At 47.1% G+C, this 27,500-nt stretch overlaps 1 protein-coding gene, 1 long non-coding RNA gene and 1 other non-coding gene across 3 annotated transcripts; 2 read left to right on the top strand and 1 right to left on the bottom strand.

The window, feature by feature from the left end:
- Window positions 1-211: 211 nt before the first annotated feature.
- Window positions 212-11,239, bottom strand: LOC105615197 (uncharacterized). The gene is made up of 2 exons (XR_001040236.5): window positions 10,983-11,239; window positions 212-5,516 (listed from the first exon to the last, which is right to left on the bottom strand). It is a non-coding gene; the product is annotated as an uncharacterized LOC105615197 (long non-coding RNA).
- Window positions 11,240-22,366: 11,127 nt separating this feature from the next.
- Window positions 22,367-25,776, top strand: RPL18A (ribosomal protein L18a). The gene is made up of 5 exons (XM_015095576.3): window positions 22,367-22,421; window positions 23,751-23,930; window positions 24,489-24,618; window positions 25,300-25,409; window positions 25,630-25,776. Exons 1-5 carry the CDS (start codon window positions 22,404-22,406, stop codon window positions 25,720-25,722), a joined length of 531 nt encoding a protein of 176 aa, XP_014951062.2. The 5' UTR covers window positions 22,367-22,403; the 3' UTR covers window positions 25,723-25,776.
- Window positions 25,048-25,181, top strand: LOC114115078 (small nucleolar RNA SNORA68). The gene has a single exon (XR_003589576.1). It is a non-coding gene; the product is annotated as a small nucleolar RNA SNORA68 (small nucleolar RNA).
- Window positions 25,777-27,500: the final 1,724 nt, after the last annotated feature.

Genomic DNA, 27,500 nt, shown 5'->3' with positions numbered 1-27,500 from the left:
TAAATTGTGTCCTTCTGAGATTGGGAACAGGACAAGAATGTCCATTCTCACCTTTTCTATTCAGCATTGTTCTAGAGTTCATAACCATTGCGATGAGGCAAGAAAAATAAATAAAAGGCTTAAAGGCTGAAAACAAGAAGGCAAGTTTTTCCCTCTTTGCAGATGATATGATTGTGTATATTGAAAATCCAAGGAAATCTATGACAACTACTGGAATTATTAATGAATTTATTAGTTCAAAGTTCACAGTTTAAAAAATTAATGTATGAAATTCAGTTGAATTTTTATATACCAGTAAGAAACAATTGAAAATGAAAAAAATTTTTTTAATATTATTTGCAACAGCACCAAAAAAGATAAAATACCTAGGAATAAATCTAACAAAGGAAGTCTAAGACTGTTATACTAAAAGTTACTAAAAGATATACTAAAAGATATCGCTGAGAGAAACTCATGAATACATAAACAAATGTGAAGAAATACCATATTCATGGATTGGAAGACTCAGTGTTATTAAGATATCAGTTCTCCCCAAACTGGTCTATGTGAAAGTCACTCAGTCGTGTCCAACTCTTTGCAACCCCATGGATATACAGTCCAAGGAATTCTTCAGGCCAGAATACTGGAGTGGGTATCCTTTCCCTTCTCCAGGGTATCTTCCCAACCCAGGGATTGAACCCATGTCTCCCTCATTGCAGGTGGATTCTTTACCAGCTGAGCCACAAGGGAAGCCCAAGAATACTGGAGTAGGTATCCTATCCCTTCTCCAGGGGATCTTTCAGACCCAGTAGTCGAACCAGGGACTCCTGCATTGCAGTCAGATTCTTTACCAACTGAGCTATCAGGGAAACTGGTCTATAGAGTCATGTAATTCCAATCTAAATTCAGCAGAATTTTTTTTTTTTTTAGAAACTGGCACTGACTTTAAAATTCATATAGAATTACAAAGGGTCAAGCTGATTTTTTAAAATAAGATAAAATCAGAGTAATTATTCTGTCTAACTTCTAGGCTTATTATAGAGCTAGAATAATGAGACAGTTTGGTATTGGTGAAAAGATAGATAGATCAATAAAACAGAATAGACTAGAGCAACAGACCCGTACGAATATAGCCAGTTGACTGTTGACACAGATATTAAGGCAATTAAAGGAGAAAGGGAAATTCTTTTCAACAAATAGTATCAGAACAACTAGACATCGTGTGAAAAATAACATTAACTCTTACCTTATATCATACACAAAATGAACTCAATATGGATCGCAGAGACTTGAATGTGTAACCGAAAACTCTTAAGACATCCAGAAAAAAAAAAACAGAAGAAAAAAATTTTGCAAACTGGTAAGCAAAGTTGTCTTAGCTAGAAAATTTATAAGTTAGACTGCATCATTTTCCTCTTCAAAAGACACCATCAAGAAAACAGAAAGGCAGTACGCAGATCAGGAGAAAATATTTGCAATGTATGTATTAAATAAACAGAATACCTGCATACAGAATATATAAATAATTCTTACAACTCAGTAATAAAAGACACAACTCAATAAGAAATTGGGCGACAGATTTGAGTAGACACTTCACCAAAGAGGATATATGAGTGGCCAAGAAACGTGTGAAACTAGCCTGGGAAGTGCAAATCCAAACGACATGAAGATGCCATCTCACACCCACACAATGGGAAAAATTAAAAAGACAGTAACAGGTGTTGACAGCGCACTTCTGGTGAAAACGCAAGGTGATGCAGCCACCTTGGAAAACAGTTTGGCAGTTTCTTAAAGCTAAACGTAGAATTACAATCTGACCCAGTCACTCCACTCCTAGGTATTTAGCAAAAATAGAATGGATGTCCCTGCAAGGCCTTGTATACCAGCATTCGTTGCAACTTTATTTGCCATAGTCCTAAATGGAAAACATCCAAAACCTTCATCAGCAGGTGAATGAATGAACAAGCTGGTCCAGCCATCCAGGGCAATATGAGTCAGCAATAAAAGGGAATCAACTATGATAAACACAACACCATGGAACAATCGCTGAATTATCATGCTGAGTGAAAGAAGCCGAGCACGAAGCTTCCATATAAAATTCTGAACCTTGCAAACTCATCTTAGTGACGGAAAGCAGATCAGGGTTACCTGGGAATGAAAGCCTGGCATTGCAAGTATTTTCTCTCAATCTATGTCTTGCCTTTCTGTTTTCTCAGTGGTGTCTTTTGAAGAGCAAAACGGAGAAGTCTAATTTATCGATGTTTTCTAGCTAAGACAACTTTGCAAAACTTTTTCTTCTGTTTTTCTCTAGACGTCTTATAGTTTTAGGCTGTATATTCAGGGATCAAACTCACGCTCTTGGCGATGAAATTGTGGCATCCTAACCACTGGACCACCATGGAATCCCCTCATTTCCCTTGTTGGGAACTAAGATCCCACAAGCCATGTGGTGTGGCCAAAAAGGAAAAAGTGGAAATGGCTTAGCCCTATGGAAGGGAGCAGACAAAGGTGAAGAAATTGCCCTGAGACCCAGCAAGTCTCCTTCTAGCAAATGAGACTTCCAAGAATGATACCTTTACAGTATTATTTAGTCATCAAAGCACTCTTATAACAGCAACCGGTTGGAAACCGCCTAGATGTCCAGCCACAGGGGATTCACTGAATAACCTATTGCCATTCTCAGCACTGGATATTATGCAGCTATGCAAACGAATAAGGTAGCTTAATGCTGACTGTGTGGGAAGACCTCCCAGATGCAGCAGCCAGTGCAGCAGGTAGGGATCTAAAGTGGTCAACACACAGTTTGGGAAAAAGAAACTAGAGACAGAATTAAAGTTTTAAAGATGGGACCAGGAGACTCAAGACCTCTAGGATCAAGAGCCCTGTTCCTCAGAGTGACAACACTTTTATTTAGTGTCTTGGCAAACAGAAAGTATCTGTTGTGCTATGATAAAATCAGCCTCCTGTGTCCCCAGTCACGTCTCCCATTCTATTGATTACTTTGAACTATCTTTGTTATTTTCTTGTACAAGGGGTATCACCCAGCTGGAGGTCATAGACCCACATATGCCTTGGGAAAACATCTTGGTGGGTGCACAGGCAGCATTCTGAATTTGTGCTGACCCGTTGTTCCAAGGTCCACACTATGTTTATCCTTAACTTAGCAGGGCATGCGGAGAAAGCAGTGGCACCCCACTCCAGTACTCCTGCCTGGAAAATCCCATGGACGGAGGAGCCTGGTGGGATGCAGTCCATGGGGTTGCTAAGAGCTGGACACGACTGAGCGACTTCATTTTCACTTTTCACTTTCATGCATTGGAGAAGGAAATGGCAACCCACTCCAGTATTCTTGCCTGGAGAATCCCAGGGACAGGGGAGCCTGGTGGGCTGCTGTCTATGGGGTCACAGAGTTGGACACGACTGAAGCGACTTAGCAGCAGCAGCAGCAGGGTATGACAACCCCAGCTAATCAACCTGATGTACTTTTGTTTAGATTATACTGTATTGCTATATTTTGCTTTTGTTCTTTTCCCATGGCTTAGCCAGAGCAACAGGCAGCTGACTGTTAACCCCTGCATTTCCCTCTTTCTGTTTTTGTGGCAGAAAATGTGTCTATCTCGCAAATTCTTTCTTCATGAGTTTTCAGAGGGCTTTTCACGTGCATCTGAGGACTAAACAGAAGATTATATTGAAACAGCAAAACATAGCTAGTGTTCCGATGAGAACACCTCCAATACCTTTGATCCACTCAAGAGGATTTAATGAGTTAAGGCCTTCTGCCGTCCCTTGAAGTGTATCTGTACCTGGTAATAGCCTAAGAGAAGCATGCTGTATGCCAATAATCCTTGCTTATAGCTGTTTAGTATCTAGAGTAAGGTTGTCGGCTGTGTGACCTTGCAAGCGCCGTCTACCATTTTCCCAGGTGTGTTCAGATTGGTTATATTCCTGAGGGGTTACACAGAAAGTAGTAATGTTCCAGTGACACTTTAAATGCATTTTTAATTTAAGAGTTTGTACTTCTTCTCCTAAGAGTAGCACTGCATTTTCTAAATCCACCAACTTGTTGTTAATCTCCTCATCTATATGAATTTGGGCTCCCCAAGTGGAACTGGCATTTTTATGCCACTCCTGCACAGAAGTGGTAGTTTGTACCGTCTGGTGGAGAGCTGCGCCTCCCACTGCCGCTGCGGTGGTGATGGCAATAATACCCATTATGGCCAGTGAAACGCTCGGATCTTTTCAGAATGGTATTTAGTGCCGCACGGCAGGGGAGAGTTCCCAAGGCCTACTTTGAGTTACTGATAGCCAAACTCCTAAACGTCTGCGCAAAATCACATAGGAATGATTAGAGTTAAATAATGAACTGTTCAAGCAGGTATATGGCTTACAATCCTGGCAGGTCAGATTCCTTTCTGTCTGATTAATAGTTATAGTGCCAATCATAATTACATATGGATTCCTAACGCCAGCTTGAGTATAAAATGTCCAATTTGTTGATGTATTGAATGACAGAGTATGATTCATGGAATGAGAATAATTTCCATCCCAAATTTTATATTTTTTTCAGGCTTATGGCCAACTTCCATATTTCCCTTTGAGCCCTACCTAATTTGAGCTGTGGCTATGGCGGAGACATGCCAGATAATGGGATATTCTGAATGTGCAGTAATATTAGTGTGATTGTATTCAGACACACACCAATGCAACTTCTTTAAGGATTGCAGGATGAGTTATGGTGTGAGCAATTAAAGACTGCATACTCCTTAGGGGACCAATCCCAGACACTTCCATAGGAGCCATTAAGTCAGATCACCCCCTCCGTCCCGCGACAATTATCCCTGCGTATTTGGTCTTGTCTGTTGGCCCATATGCTGTTCTCACACAGGGGTCTATCTGGCTTGGTCAGATTAATTTATTAGTCTCTTGATAGGCAAAGATCAACCCAGAAAGTAAATGCAGTTGAACCTTGGTGTGATTTCTGTTTAAAGAATTTACAGAAAGCCAAGCCTGCGTTGATAGATTAAAACAGCCCTGGCCAACACCCAAGCAAATAGGCCAAGTGTCAAAACCCAAAGTACTGTTTAAGGGAGTCTCCTCTTCCTCTTTATGAGTGGGCAAATGCTCGTCTTCTGGAACAGGGATCCAGGAAGAGTCACTGACATACACAGGGATGGATCCCTCACCCCAGTTAACAGGCGTTGGCAGTGGGGGATTTGGTACATAGATAGGCCCAATAGGTATAAGTCTTTGCTTCTGCCAAAGCCAGGGGTATACTCACTGTGATATCAGGGCAAACATAGCCATGGGCAGGTTGCCCGGAGTCACTGGTTGTTTCTGCTCAGTTTTACTCCATGAGCTGGAATCCACACAGGTTCTAGACCTTCTCCTGGGGAGATATAAGCAAGCCTTCTTCCCCAGGTAATCAACTTCCCCGGTGACCAAGCATTCGTTAGTGGATCTTGCTACCAAATCACAGGCTTAGTTGTATTTGTAGATGTAGCCGAAAATGTTTCAGGCTGCAGTTTCCATAGTTTGTGCTGAAATATTCAAAAAATTGAGGGTGAATAAAGCTTGATTCAATATTGTTTGTTGTCCTATGACATCTCCCCCCCTTTTTTTGTATCATATGTTTAAGTGATTGATTAGCCCTATCCTCTATAGCCTGTCCTTGTGGATTATAGGGAATGCCAGTAGAATGTTTTATAGACCACATTTTAAGAAACTGTTGGAATGTTCCACTGGCATAAACAGGGCCATTATCAGTTTTTATAGTTTTTGGTAGTTTTATAACAGCAAAACAAGCGTGTCAATGTCTTTGTACATGTTTTGTAGTCTCACTGGATTGAGTAGTGGTCCATCTATTACTAATAGTCACATGTACAGAAGACAGCTTACCAAAGGAAGATATACGAGTTCTATCCATTATAACTATGGATTTTATATGGAACTGTATACCATCATTATATCAGTGTCTCAGTCACACATCTGTGACTACACACACATGATGTAGGGGACGACACCTTTTGAAACAGGCAGTATAGAATACGATACAGTTAGCATAATAGTCAAATCATAAGTGGATTTCCCTGGTGGCTCAGACGGTAAAGCGTCTGTCTACAATGCGGGAGAGCTGGGTTCGATCCCTGGGTGGGGAAGATCCCCTGGAGAAGGAAATGGCAACCCACTCCAGGACTATTGCCTACAGAATCCCATGGATGGAGGAGCCTATCCTTCAATATAGTCCAGTGACATCTTTACGTCATCTGACTTAGTTTGTTAAAGGACTATAGCTTGTTGTTAATTTCCTGGTTGTAGATCCTGGAGCATCTGATCTTTACTTAAAGACTGGTTACTGAGATAAGCTTTAGAAACAAACTTAAGAGTGTCCTTTTTAATAACTTAATTAAACCTCCTAGCCATGTAACGTAACCACAAGGAACTATATTAGAAGTGAGTCTTAGTAAATACAGACCTTAATTAACAAAGCTAGAACTTAATATTCAGTGAAACATAATAGATACCCTAGGCCTGACAACAGTTGGGTGGATTTTTCTTTTAGAGCTCCCCACTATACTCTTGAGATGTTTGTATATGTCTGGAAATAGCCTTTTTTACTTGGATGAGGCTGGTCAAAACCCAAATGTCTCCAATTTCTGAGTGATGAGGCAGAGAGAAAAGAAAAATGTTTTAATTTTACCCACAGGTATAAATCACTGAATTGTTTTAAACCACCAGTGACTTGAGGAGAAGAGCTTTTTTATATTTGAAAATAAAGATTAGAAGCCAGTAATATGTCAGATAAAAAGTCATGAAAATTGTAGTCATATTTAGCAGTCTGTTCAATCTCACGTAACCAGTCCCTCTGGTTTGTGGTCCTTGCCCGATGACCAAGGACGTCCGTAAAAAACAATAGTCTCTGAGAAGTTTGTGAAATTTTTGTCTGTAGGCCCTGTCCAGCAAAGTGGGTGCCCCAATCAACTGGAGATCGTAGAAAACACATTTTAACCATTTTTTCTCTATTGTGAGATATTAACCCTGAAGTCAGGAAAGGCTTTATCCTATCAGATAAAGCCGAGGTTTGTCAGGGAGCTGGGAAAAGCCGAGAAGTCTTGGACCTCCCATAGCCCTGACTGGTTTACAGCCGTTGTTTATCCACTCTAAATCTCCTGACGAGGGGTTAATTTTGCAGAAGCAGAACGAGCTTTGTCTATGTCTGCCATAGTCTCCATAGATCATTGTGAAATGACGCTCATTCATTTTATCAAAGTAACAAAAGATTTTAAAAGCAAGTATGAATCACTTAAAGACAAAGAACTTTACAAAGTCTATTATCAAAAGCATATTCCAAAAAAGCTTTGTTCTTTTAACAGGAAGAGAAAACCAATTCCACATTGGTGCCAGCTTATATTCACTGTGAAAAAATAGTTATTTACTTAGTCAAAGCAACAATAAGACTTCAAAAGCAGTTTAATGTCGTTAAGAAACTTGTACCATGCACAAAACACTTCTTTCATTTGCCACAAACCTTTTCTTACACTTTTTGTATTCATCACTTCATTTATTTCCTTAGAGAATAGCCACCTGTAAATTTAGACTTACTTTTTTTTAATAGACAGTAATTTCATTTTTAATACCTTGGCAAGAATACATGGAAGAACTGTACAAAAAAGATCTTCACGACCCAGATAATCATGATGATGTGGTCACTAATCTAGAGCCAGACATCTTGGAATGTGAAGTCAAGTGGGCCTTAGAAAGCATCACTACGAACAAAGCTAGTGGAGGTGATGGAATTCCAATCGAGCTGTTTCAAATCCTGAAAGATGATGCTGTGAAAGTGCTGCACTCAATATGCCAGCAAGTTTGGAAAAGTCAGCAGTGGCCACAGGACTGGAAAAGGTCAGTTTTCATTCCAATCCCAAAGAAAGTCAATGCAAAAGAATGCTCAAACTACCACACAATTGCACTCATTTCACATGCTAGTAAAGTAATGCTCAAAATTCTCCAAGCCAGACTTCAGCAATACATGAACCCTGAACTCCCTGACGTTCAAGCTGGTTTTAGAAAAGGCAGAGGAACCAGAGATCAAATTACCAACATCCGCTGGATCATGGAAAAAGCAAGAGAGTTCCAGAAAAACATCTATTTCTGCTTCATTGACTATGCCAAAGCCTTTGACTGTGTGGATCACAATAAACTGTGGAAAATTCTGAAAGAGATGGGAATCCCAGACCACCTGACCTGCCTCTTGAGAAATCTGTATGCAGGTCAGGAAGCAACAGTTAGAACTGGACATAGAACAACAGACTGGTTCCAAATAGGAAAAGGAGTACGTCAAGGCTGTATACTGTCACCCTGCTTCTTTAACTTCTATGCAGAGTACAGCGTGAGAAACGCTGGGCTGGAAGAAGCACAAGCTGGAATCAAGACTGCTGGGAAAAATATCAATAACCTCAGATATGGAGATGACACCACCCTTATTGCAGAAAGTGAAGAGGAACTAAAAAGCCTCTTGATAAAAGTGAAAGAGGCGAGTGAAAAAGTTGGCTTAAAGCTCAACATTCAGAAAACGAAGATCATGGCATCCGGTCCCATCACTTCATGGGAAATAGATGGGGAAACAGTAGAAACAGTGTCAGACTTTATTTTGGGGGCTCAAAATCACTGCAGATGGTGATTGCAGCCATGAAATTAAAAGAAGCTTACTCCTTGGAAGAAAAGTGATGACCAACCTAGATAGAGTATTCAAAAGCAGAGACATTACTTTGCTGACTAAGGTCCGTCTAGTCAAGGCTATGGGTTTCCAGTAGTCATGTATGGATGTGAGAGTTGGACTGTGAAGAAGGCTGAGCGCCGAAGAATTGATGCTTTTGAACTGTGGTGTTGGAGAAGACTCTTGAGAGTCCCTTGGACTGCAAGGAGATCCAACCAGTCCATTCTGAAGGAGATCAACCCTGGGATTTCTCTGGAAGGAATGATGCTAAAGCTGAAGCTCCAGTACTTTGGCCACCTCATGGGAAGAGTTGACTTATTGGAAAAGACTTTGATACTGGGAGGGATTGGGGACAAGAGGAGAAGGTGACGACAGAGGATGAGATGGTTGGATGGCATCACGGACTCGATGGACGTGAGTCTGAGTGAACTCCAGGAGATGGTGATGGACAGGGAGGCCGGGCGTGCTGCGATTCATGGGGTCGCAAAGAGTCGGACCCGACTGAGCGACTGAACTGAACTGAACTTATTAAAAACATAAATCATTTTCTTTAAGCAACCATGAACTGCTGACAAATTGAGCTTACATTAAACCGAGGTACACTAAAAGTATTACATAATGTTGATGACTCAAGACATGTCTTGACTAGCAGACAGACATTAATGTTAGATATTTAATATTGAATATTTTTCAGTTCACATGAACCTGAATTTAAATAGAGCTCATTCATAAATTAACCTCATATTATCCAAAAACAAAGACACACACTGAGACACAGACAAATTTAGAGAGATAGACAGACAGAGATCTCATAGTTTTCCACTTGAAATTTAAAATGTCTCTTTGCCTCTTCTTTTTTTCTTGGTTTGAGTTCTACCAATTTGTTTATGGCTGGAGTCCCAGATAGAGTGGGCTGTGTATCCCAAGGACATGATAAGAGTTAACTTCAGGGTTTTACCCAGGCCTATTTTTGTTTCTCAGGCAGAATTGGAGCTCCAAGAAAATATTTTAATAAGCCAACTTTTTCCTAATTGCGTGTGCAAAAACTGGTTTTGTAATTTCAAAAAAGAGTTTATTTTAACCAGTTTTCTCCAGAGTCTAAAGAATATCATGGCTGTTCAGTGTCAAAAATGTCATCTCTTTTTTTGTAATCATAGTTTCATAGCTAAAAATTAAACCAGAGAATGTTTAAATTGGCTCTGATGACAGGGTAGCCTGACTGATAAGATGTTCCAGCAGGGATTGTCTCTCTGAGGAAGTGAGGTCTTCTCTTAAAGCAAAGAAAGTCTGTCCGTTAACTTCCATTTTCTCCCAGGCTCTTAAGCCGTATCACCTCATCTGTTCTATAGCCTGGTCTTCCATAAACTCTTGATCTTGACTTCTCCCCCAATTTCCGTTGCCTATCAATTGATCTAAAGAGATGGGGATCTGCCTGGCTTGGTTATGAGCCGCCATAATCAGACAGGAACCCTCAGCTAGTCCCTGCACTATTCCCAAGGTAAAAGGAGAACTTACTTCATAGTTCTGAACCACTTGAGTAAGTTCTTTTAGCGTTTTGAAGGGAATCTACGTACAGCCTCATACACCCCATTAGGATTATTAAGATCTGCCCCAGGAGCTATCCGCTCATGTATTGTCACTGGAAATGCCATAGTCACCTTCAAGTCACCATAGCCTTCAAGTTACTCTCCTGTCAAGCCCACCAAATACCTTTCTGGAGGGGTGACAGAATGGCCATCTGTCATAAGAAAGGAAAAGCTTTGAGACGCTTCAGCGGTTAAGACAGGAGAGGGAGGAAGAGGAGGCAGAGGAACTTTGTCTTCGCTAAACAAAGGTGAAGCAGGAACTGCAGCTTTAAGAGCCTCCTGAGTTTTTTGCCTACCCCCTCGGGCTCTAGCATATTCCGATCATCTCTTTGATGGGGTTTCTCATTCATCCTCACTCCCTTCTGAGTTATCCGGGGTCTGAAAATGTTCTAAAATGGGTTTTGTCAGTGCCCAGGTTGACCAGATGGATACAGGCAAGGGCACTCTCTCCCTTGCAAAGAAGTTTCTCTAGTTCACTACCTATCTTCTCCCCTGTTCCTAAAGCTAAAGTACCAAGGGAAGGGAACCTTGAGCAGTGTTTCTCAACGGTTTGTAAAAGCTCCAATAGCCTGCCCTCACTTAATTTTGTTCCCTCTGCTTTGAAAAGCTGCCTTGAGAGGCATATATATGGCCGGTATTGTTCTGAGCTTTCTGAATTTCCCGTACTTAACACTGGTTTCAATGCCTGAGAGAGTGTTACTTACCCAAAAGGAGATTTTCAGAGGCCTCACCCCATTCTTCCTCAGGACCGTGTGCCAATATTTCAACTTTAGCTTCGCTTTTGAGCCCCACCTTGGGCGCCACTTGCTGCAGCCAGCGCAGCAGGTAGGGATCGAAAGTAATCCACACACAGTTTGGAAAAAAGAAACCAGAGACAGAATTAGTCTTAAAGATGGGACTGGGAAACTCAGGACCTCTAGGATCAAGAGCCCTGTTCCTTGGAGAGACACCACTTTTATTTAGTGTCTTGGCAAGCAGAAAGTATCTGTTGTGTTACAATAAAATCAGCCTCCTGTGTCCGCAGTCACGTCTCCCATTTTATTGATTACTTTGAACTATCTCTGCTATTTTCTTGTGCAAGGGGTATCACCCAGCTGGAGGTCATAGACCCGCATATGCTTTGGGAAAACATCTTGGTGTGTGCACAGGCAGCGTTCTGAATTTGCGCTGACCTGGTGCTCCAAGATCCACACTATGTTTTTCCTTGGCTTAGCAGGGCACGATGACCCCAACTAATCAACCCGATGTACTTTTTGTTTAGATGATACTGTATTGCTATACTTGGCTTGGAATTCTATTCCAATTTCCGTAAAAATTATGGTGATTTTCTCATGGCTTAGCCAGAGCAACAGAAGGCTGATTATTAACCCCTGCACTCCGATACTCTGTGAAGGAAAAAGCAAGGTGCAGAAAGTCTGGGCAGGAGGCTTCTGTTTGTATAGAAAGAGAAGAGACAATGAGGATTTCCTCATACTGGCCAAGACTCTCTGCAGGGAGACATAAAAAACTTGTTCGCGTGGTGTCTGCTGAGGAGGGGAACTGGGGAGCCATGATAAGTGAAAGAGGGAGACAGTTTATGCTGGTTATCTTTTTGTACCTGTTGAATTTTGTATCTGTTGTGCTCAGACGCTCAGTCGTGTTCGACTCTTTGCAACCCCATAGACTGTAGTCGGCTAGGCTCCTCTGTCCATGAAATTCTCCCAGCAAAATTACCAGAGTGGGTTGCCATTTCCTCCGCCAGTGTATCTTCCTGACCCAGGGATCAACCCTCATCTCTTGTGTTACTTGCACTGGCAGGCAGATTCTTTACCACTAGTACCACCTAGGAAGCTCGTATCTGTTTATAGTGTTTAAAAGTTAAGGGCGTCTCCGACGGCTCAATGGTGAGGAGAGGAGTCCAGTCCCTGATCTGGGAAGAGCCCACGTGCCACAGAGCGACGAAGGCCATGCGCCGCAGCTGTTGAGCTTGTCCTCTAGGGCCCGGGAGCCATAACCACTGAGCCCACGGGCCGCAGCTGCCGAAGCCTACTCGGCCTCGAGCCTGTGCTGCACGAGAGAAGCCGCCGCAAAGAGCAGCGGGAGCACGGCAGCTAGAGTGGCTCCCGCTCCGCTCGCCGCAGCTACAGCAAAGCCTGCACAGCAGTGAAGACCCAGCACAGCCAAAAGTCAATAAAATGATACAGAAAGTCAAGTGTTGATCAAAAAAGGAAGTATATTTAATTACACAGATTGTGGGGGGCGGGGAACGGGAATTCCTGGAGCTGCTGTTCAGAATTTGACCGTGAACCAAACCAATCATTGGTGGTAAGAACCACAAACACTTATCAAGTGATCACCAGTACACCAGGTGCCCACTGGGGGTAATTCAGTTAATCCTTGAAACACCCTCAGAGGTGTAAACTGCGGTACCCATCTACAGAGGGGAAAATGGAGCCTGGGGGTGGTTAAGTGACAGGAAGAAAGAGCCTCTAGCTTGCTTTGCTTCTCCTTCTCACAATGCCCTAGGATTCCCCCCAGATAGACTGAGAAATGAAAATAGGGATCTGGCCCCTGGGTGTGCGTGGGGGGAAGGGCCGATGGCCGTACAGACCCCACAGAGACCAGCCTTCCTTTCTTAATTTTTCTCCCTAACCTGCACGCCACGCTCGGCCGTGGTACATATTTTTCTTCTTTATCTTGTTTTTGGCCATTTCCCCCATTGCTATGTCAGCTCCCTTCTAGCTGGAGCTTTTGGTTGCCATGCTCACGGCTGTGTCCCCGGTTCCCGATACGCAGCAGGTACTGGTGAATGAATGAATTCAGAGGAGTTAGGAAGGTTGAGAGCAGGGACAATTGGGGACAGGAGAGGAGGGGGGAACGAGGCTAGGGTAAGCATGGGGTGGCACCTGGGGGACGGGGGAGCAGGTGGCTTGCAGACATCTGGGGGACAAAAGGACAGGGGCAGAACTCTGGCCAGCAGAGCCCTAGAAGGATGCAGGTGCCGAGATGGAGAAGGGAGTGGTCAGGATGGCCGAGCTCCAAATGGGACAGCCAGGACAGCCCAGGATGGGCAGCCTGATGAAGCAAGCTGAGGGCTGCATGAGAAGCCTGGATTAACAGACTTGTCCAGGGCACTCAGGGGCGGCCTCTTGAGTCAGGAACTTGCTGCTGCTGCTGCTGCTACTGCTGCTGCTAAATCGCTTCAGCCATGTCCGACTCTGTGCGACCCCAGGGATGGCAGCCCACCAGGCTCTTCTGTCCCTGGGATTCTCCAGGCAAGAACGCCGGAGTGGGTTGCCATTTCCTTCTCCAACGCACGAGAGTGAAAAGTGAAAGTGAAGTTGCTCAGTCGTGTCTGACTTCGCGATCCCATGGACTGCAGCCCACCAGGCTCCTCCATCCATGGGATTTTCCAGGCAAGAACACTGGAGTGGGGTGCCATTGCCTTCTCCGGAGTCAGGAACTTGGCTGCACCTAATTGAATGATGGTGACAGAGAGGGAGCGGCGCCTGGCGTGAGAGCTCTGGTCCAGGACCAGCTTATCGGGTCAGATTCCCGCTTGGCCCCAGGTGGGGGCAGCCGGGGGGGTGCGCAGGGCAGGAGGCTGGGTCAGGGGCACAGCGGGAGCCGTGACAGCGCTTGCCAGGCAGGTGCTGTGCTGTGCTATGCTTAGTCACTCAGTCGTGTCCAGCTCATTGCGACCCCGCGGACTGCAGCCCGCCTGGCTCCTCTGTCCATGGGGCTTCTCCAGGCAAGAATACTGGAGTGGGGTGCCATGCCCTCCTGCAGGGCCTCTTTCCAACTCAGGGATCAAACCTAGGTTTCCTGCATTGCAGGTAGATTCTCTGCCATCTGAGCCACCAGGGAAGCCCAAGAATACCGGGGTGGGTTCAGTTCAGTTCAGTTCAGTCGCTCAGTCATGTCCGACTCTTTGCAACCCCATGAATCGCAGCACGCCCGGCCTCCCTGTCCATCACCATCTCCCAGAGTTCACTCAGACTCACGTCCATCGAGTCCGTGATGCCATCCAGCCATCTCATCCTCTGTCGTCACCTTCTCCTCCTGCCCCCAATCCCTCCCAGCATCAGAGTCTTTTCCAATGAGTCAACTCTTCACATGAGGTGGCCAAAGTACTGGAGCTTCAGCTTTAGCATCATTCCTTCCAGAGAAATCCCAGGGCTGATCTCCTTCAGAATGGACTGGTTGGATCTCCTTGCAGTCCAAGGGACTCTCAAGAGTCTTCTTCAACACCACAGTTCAAACGCATCAATTCTTCGGCACTCAGCCTTCTTCACAGTCCAACTCTCACATCCATACATGACCACAGGAAAACCATAGCCTTGACTAGATGGACCTTAGTCGGCAAAGTAACGTCTCTGCTTTTGAATACACTATCTAGGTTGGTCATCACTTTTCTTCCAAGGAGTAAGCGTCTTTTAATTTCATGGCTGCAGTCGGTGGGTAGCCTATCCCTTCTCCAGGGGATCTTTCAGACCCAGTAGTCGAACCAGAGTCTCCTGCTTTGCAGGCAGATTCTTTACCAGCTGAGCTAGCAGAGAAGCCAGGTAGGACCAAAACATAAAAACAAACAAAACATTTTTAGACAGAATACACACACACACACCGCCCCCCCAAGTGTTCGTCCCTCTTCTTAGCTGCAAGGGTCATCCTGACCCAGGCTTTGGCGACAGTAGCGCCAGGTCCCAAGGCCAGGGCTCTTCCTGTCACCCTCCCTCTCCACTTCACCCTCCTCTCCTCTGCGTTCTGTTCCCCGTCCTTCCCACTGCCCCTCCTCTGGATCCTCGCCCAGTGCTTTCCCTGACGGCTCAGTTACCTGCCAATGCAGGAGGTGCAGGAGATCTGGGTTTGATCCCTGCGTCGGAAAGACCCCCTGGAGGAGGAAATGGCAACCCCCTCCAGTACTCTTGCCTGGAAAATCCCATGGGCAGAGGGAGCCTGGCGGGCTACAGTCCATGGGGTCACAAAAGAGTGGGATACGACTGAGGACGCACGCACCAGACTTCCCAACAACCCGAAGCTGGGGACTATAATTAGCCTCATCTTGCAGATGGGGAAACTGAGGCCCAGAGTAGTATCGCCCTGGAAACCTGCTTATCCCACCACATCAATGTCCTGGGCTATTTGGCCTCAGCCTGGCAAAGACAGGCAAAGGCTCTTCTGCCATCTAGTGGACACTCACGGCAGCACCTGCCAGTGGCCCGGGGCGGGGAGGCGGGGCCAGTCAGGAAGATGCAAGCCTAAGGCCCTGACCACCCTTTTCCTGTTCTTCTCCCTCCAAGCGTTCAAATTTTCACACCCTAAGTTTCCGCCTGAGAAGCATCGACTGACTAGTCTCCCTCCTGGGTCCTTCAGGAGAGAAAGACCCCAAAAGTGGGCAGGGGAGGGAGGTGACATTAATTCGATGCATACAAAAAATTAAAGACCACAAATACAGGTAATTCTGTAATTATAAAAACAGCATGCATGCATATTTCTCCTTTTGTCTCAACTGATTTTAAAAAGCAGTTGTATAAAAATTATTAATTTTATTTGGGGGCTTATAACATGTAGAAAGGTAATATATTTGTCAATAATAGCACAAAGGAGATGAGAGGAACAATGCTGTATTGAAATCAGGAATTAACACCAGGTAATAATGTTACCCAAAGTGGGGTCTGGCTGTTCACTGCTCAAAAGCCAATAAAAAAGGCAAGTTGGTGGAAAAGCAAGTTTGCTTTATTTTGCATGCTGGCAACTGGGGTGCAGGGGAGGTGGATTCCTTCCAAAGGCTGACACCTCCCCCCCTCCACTGACAATCAGTGGGCAAGAGGTTTTATAGACAGAGGGCAGAAACAGCACAGCCAGCTCTGACAGTCATCTTCAAACTGGCCGCTCAGAGGTCTGCAGCTCACCCTGACTGTTTCCACAGAGTTAATCTTCAGTTCCAGGGTCAGTTTGTCCCCAAGTCCTTGAGGCCAGTTCTCGAAATCATAACAGCTTAGCTTATGTCATGCCTATGGTCTGGTTATCACGCAGTTCACGCCTGCCACCTGGTAGGGATTTCAGTATCTTAAAGACAGCACACAGCATACCACTCAGAATGTTATTTACAACCCATGAAGAGGAACTAAACGTCCTTGACTATGTTTAATGACTAAACTGTTACTGCTTAGTCTTGTTGAACTGTTTCCCTTGTGTTTCTGCATTTTCTCACTTCTCTGATTAAACTTATTCTTCGGCTAAAGTTTTTTGTCACAGACGGAAGGCAGGCAAAAGACATGGGTCTTTTTGTCACAGACAAAAGGCAGGCAGACGAGCATAGGGTCCTGCTCTATTCTGGTAACTCTAATTGACAAAAACAAAGGAATCGAACCAGAAATTCAAAAAGAGAAAACCAATGTAACAACTCTAGATACTTGCCCTCCTTTATTTTCTTGGATTCTTTATCAAACATGTAACTGCATGGAGTAATCATTATAACAATGTATTATTTGTTCTGTAACACAGGTGGATGCAATATGTAAAACAATTATAGTATAATAATAACAATAATAGCATGGGCTTCCCTGGTGGGTCAGATGGTAAAGAATCTGCCTGCAATGCAGGAGACCTGGCCGGGTTCCATCACTGAGTCGGGAAGATCCCCTGGAGAAGGGAATACAAATTCCAGTATTCTTGCCTAGAGAATTTTATGGACAGAGGGGCCTGGTGGGCTACACAGTCCAAGGGGTCGCAGAGAGTCAGAACTGAGCGACGTTCACACATAATAATAGGACAAAATGGGGAAGAGGAAATGAGATATGTAAGATCAACATTTCTATATATGTCCTTAACATTTAGGCAGCATAGAGACTTCCCAGATGGTCTAGTGAGTAAGGCTTTGTGCTGCAAACGCAGGGGCCCAGCTTTGATCCCCTGATGAGGAAATAGATCTTACATGTATGATGCAACTAAGAGTTAGCATACTGCAACTAAGACTCAGTGCAGCCAAAATAAATAAATTTTTTTTTAAATTTAAGACGGCAAAAATCCAAGGAGATTCTAAGTTGAAATGCATATAGTAAGCCCTAGAACAGTCATTAAGGAAATAACTCAATATATATACCGAAAAAAATCATTAAAGGAAGTAAAATGTTATGTTAGAAAATAGTTGCTTCATGCAACGGTAAGCAGTAAAGAAATAAACAAGTGGGACTACATCAAACTGAAAATCTTCTGCACAGCAAAAGAAACCATCGACAAAATGAAAAGACAAACTCCAGAATGGGAGAAAATATTTGCAAACTCTGTATCTGATAAGGGGTTAATATCCAAAATACACAAAGAACTCAAAACCCAAACAATACGATTTTTTTTAATGGGCAGAAGAACCAAATAGAAATTTTTTTCAAAGACGACATCCAAATGGCCATCAGGTACAGTGCATGAAAAGATGTCACCAGACAAGTGCAAATCAAAACCGCAATGAAACATCACTTCACATCTGTTAAAATGCCATCGGAGAAGGCGATGGCACCCCACTCCAGTACTTTGGCCTGGAAAATCCCATGGACGGAGGAGCCTGGTAGGCTGCAGTCCATGGGGTTGCTGAGTCGGACATGACTGAGCGACTTCACTTTCACTTTTCACTTTCATGCATTGGAGAAGGAAATGGCAACACACTGCAGTGTTCTTGCCTGGAGAATCCCAGGGACGGGGAAGCCTGGTGGGCTGCCGTCTATGGGGTCGCACAGAGTTGGACATGACTGAAGCGACTTAGCAGCAGCAGCAGCAGCAAAATGCCATCAAAAAGACAAGAGTGGGACTTCCCTGGTATGGGAACGAAGATCCCTCGTGCCCTGTGTGTGTGCTTAGTCACTCAGTCGTGTCTGACTCTTGCAACCCAGTAGACTGCAGTCTATGCAGCCTGCCAGGCTCCTCTGTCCTTGGGATTCTCCAGGCAAGAATACTGGAGTGGATTGCCATTTCCATCTCCAGGGGATCTTCCTGACCCAGGAATTGAACCCAGGTCTCCTGCATTGCAGGCAGATTCTTTACTGACCGAGCTATGAGGGAAGCCCCTCCCATGACCTGCATTGAGAAAAGAAAGAAAAAAAAGACAAGAGAACAGTTGGTGTTTCGAACATGGAGGAAAAATGAACCCTGTCACACTGTTGGCAGAAATGTAAGTTGATGAAGCCACCTATGAAGAGCAGTTTGGAGGATCCTTTAAAAAATTAAAGTTAGAACTACTATGTGTGCTAAGTCGCTTCAGTCACGTTCGAGTCTACAACCCTGTGGACATAGCCCACCAGGCTCCTCTGTCCCTGGGATTCTTCAGGCAAGAAAACTGGAGTGGGCTGCCATGCCCTGCTCCAGGGATCTTCCCGACCCAGGAATCCAACCCGTGTCTCTTACAGCTTCGGCATTCTGCATTACTAGCACCCCTGGGAAGCCCCATATGATCCAGCAATTCCAGAATATAAATTCTGTATATTTATCTGAAGGAAACAATAACACTCACTCTCATATTCACTGCATGTGAAGGAGAACACATCTATGCTGCATCAAGGTCGCTGGCATCCTGCCGTATCACTTAACCACTAAACTACCATTGGAACAGCCCACATGTGTTCTATAGGACGGATGGAATGGTTGGTTCTCTGTAGTTAGCTAATGCTTTGCCTTAGTAATAAATACGTGAGGCCTTTTCTGGGGGAAAAAATGGGCAGGAGTTGCCTGGTAGTCCAGTGATTAAGAGTCCACCTGCCAGCGCAGGGAACACAGGTTCGATACGTGCTCCCGGAAGATTCCATATGCTGTAGAGCAGGTAACCCCATGCACCACTAAGCCTGCACGCTGTAACTAGTGAAGCCCGAGTGCCCCAGAGCCCAGGCTTCGAGAAAAGAGAAGCCACCACATGGAGAAGCCTGTGCAGCACAGCTAGAGACTAGCCCCCCACTCACTGCACCTAGAGAAAGCCCACACACAGCAAGGAAGACCCAGCCCAGCCAAAAATACATAAATAAAACAAATGCTTTAAAAACGGGCAATGAAATTGGATAGACATTTCTCCAAAGAAGATACAGGTAGGGTCAATAAGCACAGGAAAAGATGCCCGAAAGCAATGAAAATTGCTTTTCATCGAAAAGCAAATCAAAGCTACAATGAAATACCACTTCACACCACTAGGATGGTTATAATAAGAGAAAAATAATAAAAAGCGTCAGTGAGGATGTGGAGAATTAGAAACCCTCACACATTGCTGATGGGAATGTAAAATGATACAGGCATTTTATAAACCACTCTGGCAGTTAAACAGAGAATTACCAAGGGACTCGGCAATTCCACCCCTGGCAATATCCAAGAGAAATGAATACATACAGACACAAAGATTTGCATGGAAATGTCATTATTTCCTTATGCACAATAGTGAAAAAGTAGAAACCACACAAGTGTTCATCAGCTGAAGAATGAATAAACAAAATATATCTATGTGATAGAATATTACTCGGCTGTAAAAAGAAACGAGATATTGATCCATGATATAATGTCAATGAACCTTGAAAACATTATGCTAACTGGAAAAAGCCAGTCACAAAAGATCTCATTTTGTGTGATTCCAATTCCCCAGGTGGTGCAGTGGAAAAGAATCCACCTGGCAGTGCAGGACGTACTGGAGACGGAGACACACAGGTTCAATCCCTGGGCCAGGAAGATCCCCTGGAGGAGAAAATGGCAACCCACCACAATACTCTTGACTGGAAAATTTTAGGGACAGAGGAGCCTGGTGGACTACAGTCCGTGGGGCCCCAAAGAGCTGGACATGACTGAGAGACTGAACACGCATGCAATTATGTAAAATGTCTAGGATAGGGAAATAGTGGTGTAAAGTAGATTCCTACAGCCTAGGGCTGGGGAATGGGGAGGGAATGGGAAGTGACTCCTAAGAGTAAGGGGCTTCTTTCAGGGGGGAACATGGAAGTGTTCTCGATTTTATGGTGACGTTGCACGACTGTGTATCTCTGCTGCTGCTGCTGCTAAGTCCCTTCAGTCGTGTCCGACTCTGTGCGACCCCATAGACGGCAGCCCACCAGGCTCCTCTGTCCCTGGGATTCTCCAGGCAAGAATACTGGAGTGGGTTGCCATTTCTTTCTCCAATGCATGCATGCTAAGTTGCTTCAGTCGTGTCTGACTCTGTGCGACCCTATGGACAGCAGCCCACCAGGATTCTCTAGGCAAGAATACCCGAATGGGTTGCCATTTCCTTCTCTAGTGTATATATATATGTATGTAAATGTAGTTAAAAAAAAACATTGAATTGTACAACTTACATGTGTGAATTATATGGCATGTGAGCTATATCTTTTTAACTGACATTCCCCTTTATAAAAAAACTGCAGCTGTGCTGGGTCTTTGTTGCGGCCCTCAGGGTTTCTTCCTGTTGCAGAGCACAGGGCTCCAGAGCGAGTGGGCATGTGGGTTTATGTGCCCCACCCCATGTGGGATCTCAGTTCTTTGACCAGGGATCAAACCTATCTCCTGTACTTCGGAAGGCAGATTCTCAACCACTGGACCACCAGGGAAGTCTCTGTGAACCATATCTTAATTAAACATATTAATTTTTAATTAATAAAATAAAAATTCTAATTGGGCTCAACTGTCACCTCCTCCAAGAGCTCTCTCTCCTAATATAAACCCTCCAGTTTATACTCTTTCATGTCTTTCTTCACAGCCTGACTTTGTGAGTTCTTTCCTTTTCCATTCTGGGTCTCCCCTCCAGAGGAGCCATTTTTTTTGCCTAAACAAATTGCTAAGCCCGGAGCTTCCAAAGGTGGGGCTGCCCCTTGACCATTTTTAGCACCCCCACACACCTCCCCCTCCACCACCGGGCCCCAGCCCCAAGCCCTACTCTGCCCCAGGATCTGTACTGGAAACAAGCAGATGGGGTTTGAATATCTGCTACTATGAAACACAAATCAGATCCTCCCATAATAATAATTACTATTCCATTGCTTAATGAATGTTTAGGGGGTTTGCTAAGTGTGTCTGACTCTGCGATTCCATGGACTGTAGCCCATCAGGCTCCTCTGTCCATGCGATTTCCCAGGCAAGAATACCGGAGTGGGTTGCCATTTCCTTTTCCAGAGAATCTTCCTGGCCCAGGGATGGAATCCGCATCTCTTGGCAGGCAGATTCTTCACCACTGAGCCACCAGGAAAGCCTTTAATGAACGTTAGCACTTGTTAACTGCTCTGTACCTGGCCTTTCACACGAGTTGAGTGTGAATGAGTGTTACCTGCTCAGTCCTATCCAACTCTTTGCGACCTCATGGACCGTAGCCAGCCAGGCTCCACTGTTTACGGAATTTTCCAGGCAAAGATACCGCAGGGGGTTGCCATTTCCTGCTCCAAGGGATCTTCTCGACCCAGGGATCTAACCTGTGTCTCTTGGCGGGTGGATACTTGACCACTGCGCCACCCGGGAAGCCAGTATGGTAACATTACTAGGAAAAAAAAACCACCAGTACTATTCCCATTTTGGGCTTCCCTGGTGGCTCAGACGGTAAAGAATCCGCCAGCAATGCGGGACACCTGGGTTCGATCCGTGAACTGGGAAGACCCCCTGGAGGAAGGCATGGCAAACCCACTCCAGTATTCTTGCCTGGAGAATCCCCATAGACAGAGGAGCCTGGCAGGCTACAGTACATGGGGTCGCAAAGAGTCAAACACGACTGAGCGACTACGCACACATTCCCGTTTTACAGAAGAGAACGCTCAGGTCCTGGAGCCTCATCACCGGGACGATGATGCACACAGAATGGATGTAAAGGCAGGAACCTGGACCGGGCCTCCGAGACCGCCCGGTGTACCTACAACTCCCGGCATGCCGCGCGCGCCGAGGCTCCCTTACTCTTCGCTAGAACAGGAGGGCTTGTCGCGCTGCGTCTCGGGAGTTGTAGTCTCGCCGCAAAGGGAGGCCGGGCTGCGAGAGGTTGGTGGATCTGGAGACAACAAAGAAGCAAATCTTATTGAGCTCGGGGCTGAGGAGCCAATGGGCTCGCGGCATCGAAAGGGCGGGACTTCCGGCCGCGAAATCAAGGAGAGCGGCTGCGCGAGGGCGGCCACTTCCTTTTCGAGGGTGGCGGCGGTCGTGGGTAGAGCGTCATGAAGGCCTCAGGGACGGTAAGGTGGGCGCGGTGGGGCAAGGGGTCAGAGAACGCGACGCGGACAGAATCGGGGGCTGCGGGAGGAGGCATGGGACACGCGGGGAGTGCGCGTTCTGGTTAGGGCCAGTGCGCCGAGGTCCCCAGTTGCGGCCAACATGGCGGCCGCTGCGGGAGCCGCGTGGGGAGGCCAGAGCGTGGCCCGGGCCGGCTCGGGAATCGCGGGAGCCGGGGAGTCCGAGTCTCCTTTCCACAGAAGGGACAACTTGAGCGGCGTGGAAACACGCGCCACGGGACCTCACCGACCTTCCGAGCCTCGGTCTCTCCGTTTGCGAAGTGAAGATAGTACCAAGGGTGGGAGTTGGCGGGCAATAGTGTTTTTCTTGGTATGGCTGTAAGAGAAGTAGAAGAAAATTATTATAGCTGGGGGCTAACATGGGGAGTGGGAGTCTTAACCGCTGTGGCAGGTGCTGGGCAAAATCATCGTTAGGGCTCAGAGATGGAAGATTAGACCCTGCGGAGAAGCATTTTAGGTGGGTCATTCTCAGCTTTTCAGCTCCAGTTTGCACACTGGAAAGGGGTCTGACCGCATCGGTCCCTTCCTGAGTGGGTGGTCTGGGAGGCCGATGAGTCAGATTGAGAGGTTAAAGTAAGAATGGAGTTTGTGATATTTGGGGTTATTTTCTACTGACATTAATTAGTAAAATGGTGATGAGCCATTTTGTGGAGGTGGCTCCTTTCTACTGTATCCCAGGATTTGCATGTGGCAGATATCATCCCTGTTGAATCTCTGCAAACAGGGAGCTTCTGCTTGGGAGTCGAAACCTCTTGGACTGCAGCTGGGAAACTGAGGCAGCCCCAAGCCATGACCTAAGTCGGGAAAACCCAGAGCTGGGCAGGGAACTGGATTCTTGTCCTGATTCTGCCTGGAGTTGGCTTTGAGATTCCCGGCTGGTCACTGTCTCTGGAGTCCGAAATTTTCATTTTGACAAGTGGTTGTGAGCTGGATAGATGAGGTGTTGGGAGGAAGGAGACAGCCCCCCTGGCCTGTGCCTAGCTAACGTGAAGGGAGAGAGGCTGAGAGCCTCACCCAGCTTTCCTGAGCCAGGGCAAAGGGCATTCAGGCACCTGGGTTAATCCTCCCCACTCTCACTCTTTATGTGGAAGGCTCGCACCATGGAATGACCCACAGTCACCCAGATATCCCAGGAAGGCACTGGTGGGACTTGACCTTCTCCATCCCCTGATCCGTTGTGAACAGGCTTGGGAAGGGGAGCAGAGTGAGTCCCCGCAGTTGCCTCTAGACTTTGGGTGCTGGTCCCCACGTCAACCATTGTTTCTTTTTTAGCTTCGAGAGTATAAGGTGGTCGGGCGCTGCCTGCCGACCCCCAAATGCCACACGCCGCCCCTCTATCGCATGAGAATTTTTGCACCTAATCATGTTGTTGCCAAGTCCCGCTTCTGGTACTTTGTGTCTCAGCTGAAGAAGATGAAGAAATCCTCGGGGGAAATCGTCTACTGTGGGCAGGTATGGGGTGTCTGAAGCTGGGTGGGATCGGGGTGAATTTACACTTTCCCATGGGGCATCTGTCACCCTCCAGAGTTAGCAGACTTTTACAGCCTCTGATCCTGTTCCTTTGTGGTCTTCATGCCCTACATTAGGATGGAATAGGTGGCTTGGTGCCCTTTTCCTAATGAGAAAACCCTGGGCCTCATCTGTAAAGTTGGGGGGAGGGCAGTGCTGGACTCCGCACAGTGAGGCTGCACTGGGTAACTGATGGTTTTATGGCCCAGATGGTCCCAAGAGAATTGTTGGTTGGCTAGGGGGATTCGGAAGCTGTGTCAGTCCCCTTGTGAGGAGCATCCCAGCCTGGACTGCCCTTCATCCCTGCAGTTACCATGGAGATTTCCCTCAGACAGCAGATTTCCCCTCAGGTGCCTGAAGGTGCAGGGACTGGAAGACAGGCAAGAGAGGTCCAGGGGCTGAACCATCCTTCGTAGCGTTGGAGGCAGGGATTCAGGAATGGTGGGGGCCCTGGTTGAGACCCACTTGCTCTAGCCTCAGCTGGTCTCCTGTCCTTGACAGGTGTTCGAGAAATCTCCCCTGCGAGTGAAGAACTTTGGCATCTGGCTGCGCTATGACTCCCGCAGCGGCACCCACAACATGTACCGCGAGTACCGGGATCTGACCACCGCCGGCGCCGTCACCCAGTGCTGTAAGCCGCCAGGCCTCTGCTTTAGACTCAACAGGGCAAGGCACCTGCAGCTCAGTCTGACACTTCTGTCAGACAGGCGCAATAAATGCAAGAGGCTTCTTGGGGCTGGGGAGCAGTCCTCAGGGATGGAGGCAGGGGAGATGTTTGCTTTGGGGTTAGGAGTGGAGAGGATGCCCCGAGCGTGCCTTTTTCTGGAACCTGGCAGTAAGTGTACTCGGGCTGGGGGTGGGTGGAGAGGAGGGGCTCTGGTCATTCCTGAGCTGGTTCACCAGCACCAACTGCATCTGGAACCTCCTCTTGAGGTTTAAGGTCAGCCCTGTATAGATGCAGCTGCCTGCCAGAAACCTGGTCCAGCCCCTGTCCAGGGATGGGACCTGGCATTAGCAACCCTGAGTGCTCCAGCGTGTGTCACCTGCTGGGACCAGAATCCGAGCACCTAAACCCAAGAACTGCTGTTTCTTGTAGCAGTGGTTTAAACAGAGGTGCTAATAGCAAATGTTACCTTGTCGCCTTTGTGGGGCTGCAGCCGTGCCCCTCAAAGTGAATTTGGAGGTTCTACACACTTGGTGGCCGGTGTCTGCTGGGACCAGATGCTGTGGCTATTTGGTCCCCGAGCGCCCTCCATCCCCACGCATGATGGGAAAATGTGCACGTTCACCCTACCCCTCCTGATCTCTGCAGACCGAGACATGGGCGCCCGGCACCGAGCCCGGGCCCACTCAATCCAGATCATGAAGGTGGAGGAGATCGCAGCCAGCAAGTGCCGCCGACCAGCGGTCAAGCAGTTCCACGTGAGTGCCCTCTAGGTCCTGCAGGGCGGGCTGGGCTGAGGGGGCTCTCTTGGAACACCAGACTGGTCTGGCAGCTCCCCCAGCCTTGGGAGATGCAATAAGGCAGCGGGTTTGACGCAGGAACCCTGTGGGGGGTGGCCACACCTCAGTGGTCCCTGGGAGACAAAGTTAAGAGCCTTCCACCACCGCCACCCCCCTCACCTGCCTCTTCTTGTCCCAGGACTCCAAGATCAAGTTCCCACTGCCCCACCGGGTCCTCCGTCGCCAGCACAAGCCACGCTTCACCACCAAGAGGCCCAACACCTTCTTTTAGGTGCAGGCCCTCTGTCCCCAGGTCTGCCCAAATAAAACTTAATGGGAAAACTGAGTGCCCAGATACACGTCTTGTTTTCTTTACACACCCTGCAGAACTCAAAAGGGTGCAGCCAAGCTGTGAGTGCGCTGGGAGGGGTCTTCCCCTCCTTGAGTAGGGCCCCGGCACTGGATTCTCAGGAAGGGCAAGCTCCTCCCCACTGAGCGCTCTCTTCATTCAGTGCCGTCAGACAGCTGTGCTGTGAGCTTCGGGGTGTGCTGCAGGCCCCAGCTTTGGCCCCAGACCTGTTTTGCCTGCTGTGTTATGCGTATTTCTCAGCTCTGTGCTGCTCCCCCTCATTCTTGGCGGTAAAAGGACAGCTGCACCCAGGGGGAAGAGCCTGTGGGTTTGGTTCTGTTGCAGGTGTGATCTTCCCTACCCAGCCTCCAGCCCTGTTGTAGATCCTCAGAGCAGGCCCAAGGGGGCGCCCAGGAGGGTTGTGCGGCTCTGCTGGCTTGTTTCCCCTCTGCCCGCTGGGGGCCCCTTGAATGAAGCTGTGCTAATCCCACCTAGGAGGCCGCGGTCTCTCAGTGGGCAGCTGTCTGCTTGAGGCCTGGGGAATTCCAGGCATGAAGCTAATCCCACCCTGAGCTCCTCAACCAGGAGGCTGAGGCATAGCTAGGAATTCAGTTCTTGGTGGTGTCACCTTGGGCAGTCCAGGCACTTCGTACCTTGGTGTCTTCTTTAGAAGATCAGGGCACTGACTGAATTTGCTCAGCTGCCCTGGGGAGTTACTGATCTGCAGGCAGTGGATACACGGGTCAGTGAGGGCCTGCCTTGTCTTCCGGAGAACCGTGGGTGGGGGAGAACCTGCCACACGAAGAGGTAGTGTGGAGTGGGGGCTGGGAGAAGCATGGTCCTGGACAAGGGCACAGCCTCCATGCCCCCACCTGTCCAAGGAGGGGTTTAGTTGGCGTGATGATCTTGGGTGGTTTCCAGAAAATCAACTCACTTCAGATCCCACCTGTTCTTGGAGAGTTTCCCGGGGAAGGTCTCAGGCGTGGCTAGCCATTCTCACGGGAAAGATGGGCCCTGAGTCCTCGGTGACTGCTTAGCCTGTTCCAGCCCCTGGGGCTTGCCAGCGGTGAAGAACCTGCCTGCACATGCAGGAACGTAAGAGACGTATTCCATCTCTGGGTCCATCGACCCCCTGGAGGAGGGCGTGGCAACCCACTCCAGTATTCTTACCTGGAGGATCTCATGGACACAGGAGCCTGGCGGGCTACAGTCCATGGATCACTAAGAGTCAGACACAACTGAAGTGACTGAGCTCACCACACAGACCAGCACCGGTGGCTCTTCCCTACCTCCCTACACTTGCTGAGCCCTCTGCCTCACTGGAGATTGTAGACCATACAATGATTGACAAGGACTGTCCCACACCAGACTGAGGGCAGAGACCACATGTGTTTCTGTGACCCCAGGAGGAGTTAAAAATAGATCTGAGACCGGGTCATGATGGCCACTGAACACCCTTCTACCTCCTTCCGCACCATGTGGGTAGGCCCTGATCTGGCAGTGCTGGGCCAGATTTTTTATATTAATGCCAAAATGCCTACCACTAACATACTAATTAACTCAGCTTAATAAGAGGACTATTTTCCTTCAACCTTGCCAACACCATGGGTGAACAAGCTGGTGGCTGAAAAGAAACCTTAGGATTTGCTTTTCCTTATATGGAAAGCATTCTGCCCCGAGACAAAAAAATCGCTCGTAGAAAGAAGCCTTAGGAACTCCTC

Source organism: Ovis aries, chromosome 5, assembly GCF_016772045.2.
Source record: "Ovis aries strain OAR_USU_Benz2616 breed Rambouillet chromosome 5, ARS-UI_Ramb_v3.0, whole genome shotgun sequence".
Lineage (NCBI taxonomy): Eukaryota > Metazoa > Chordata > Mammalia > Artiodactyla > Bovidae > Ovis > Ovis aries.
The sequence above is the reverse complement of the archived record's forward strand: the minus strand, read 5'-3'. Positions and strand labels throughout refer to the sequence as shown.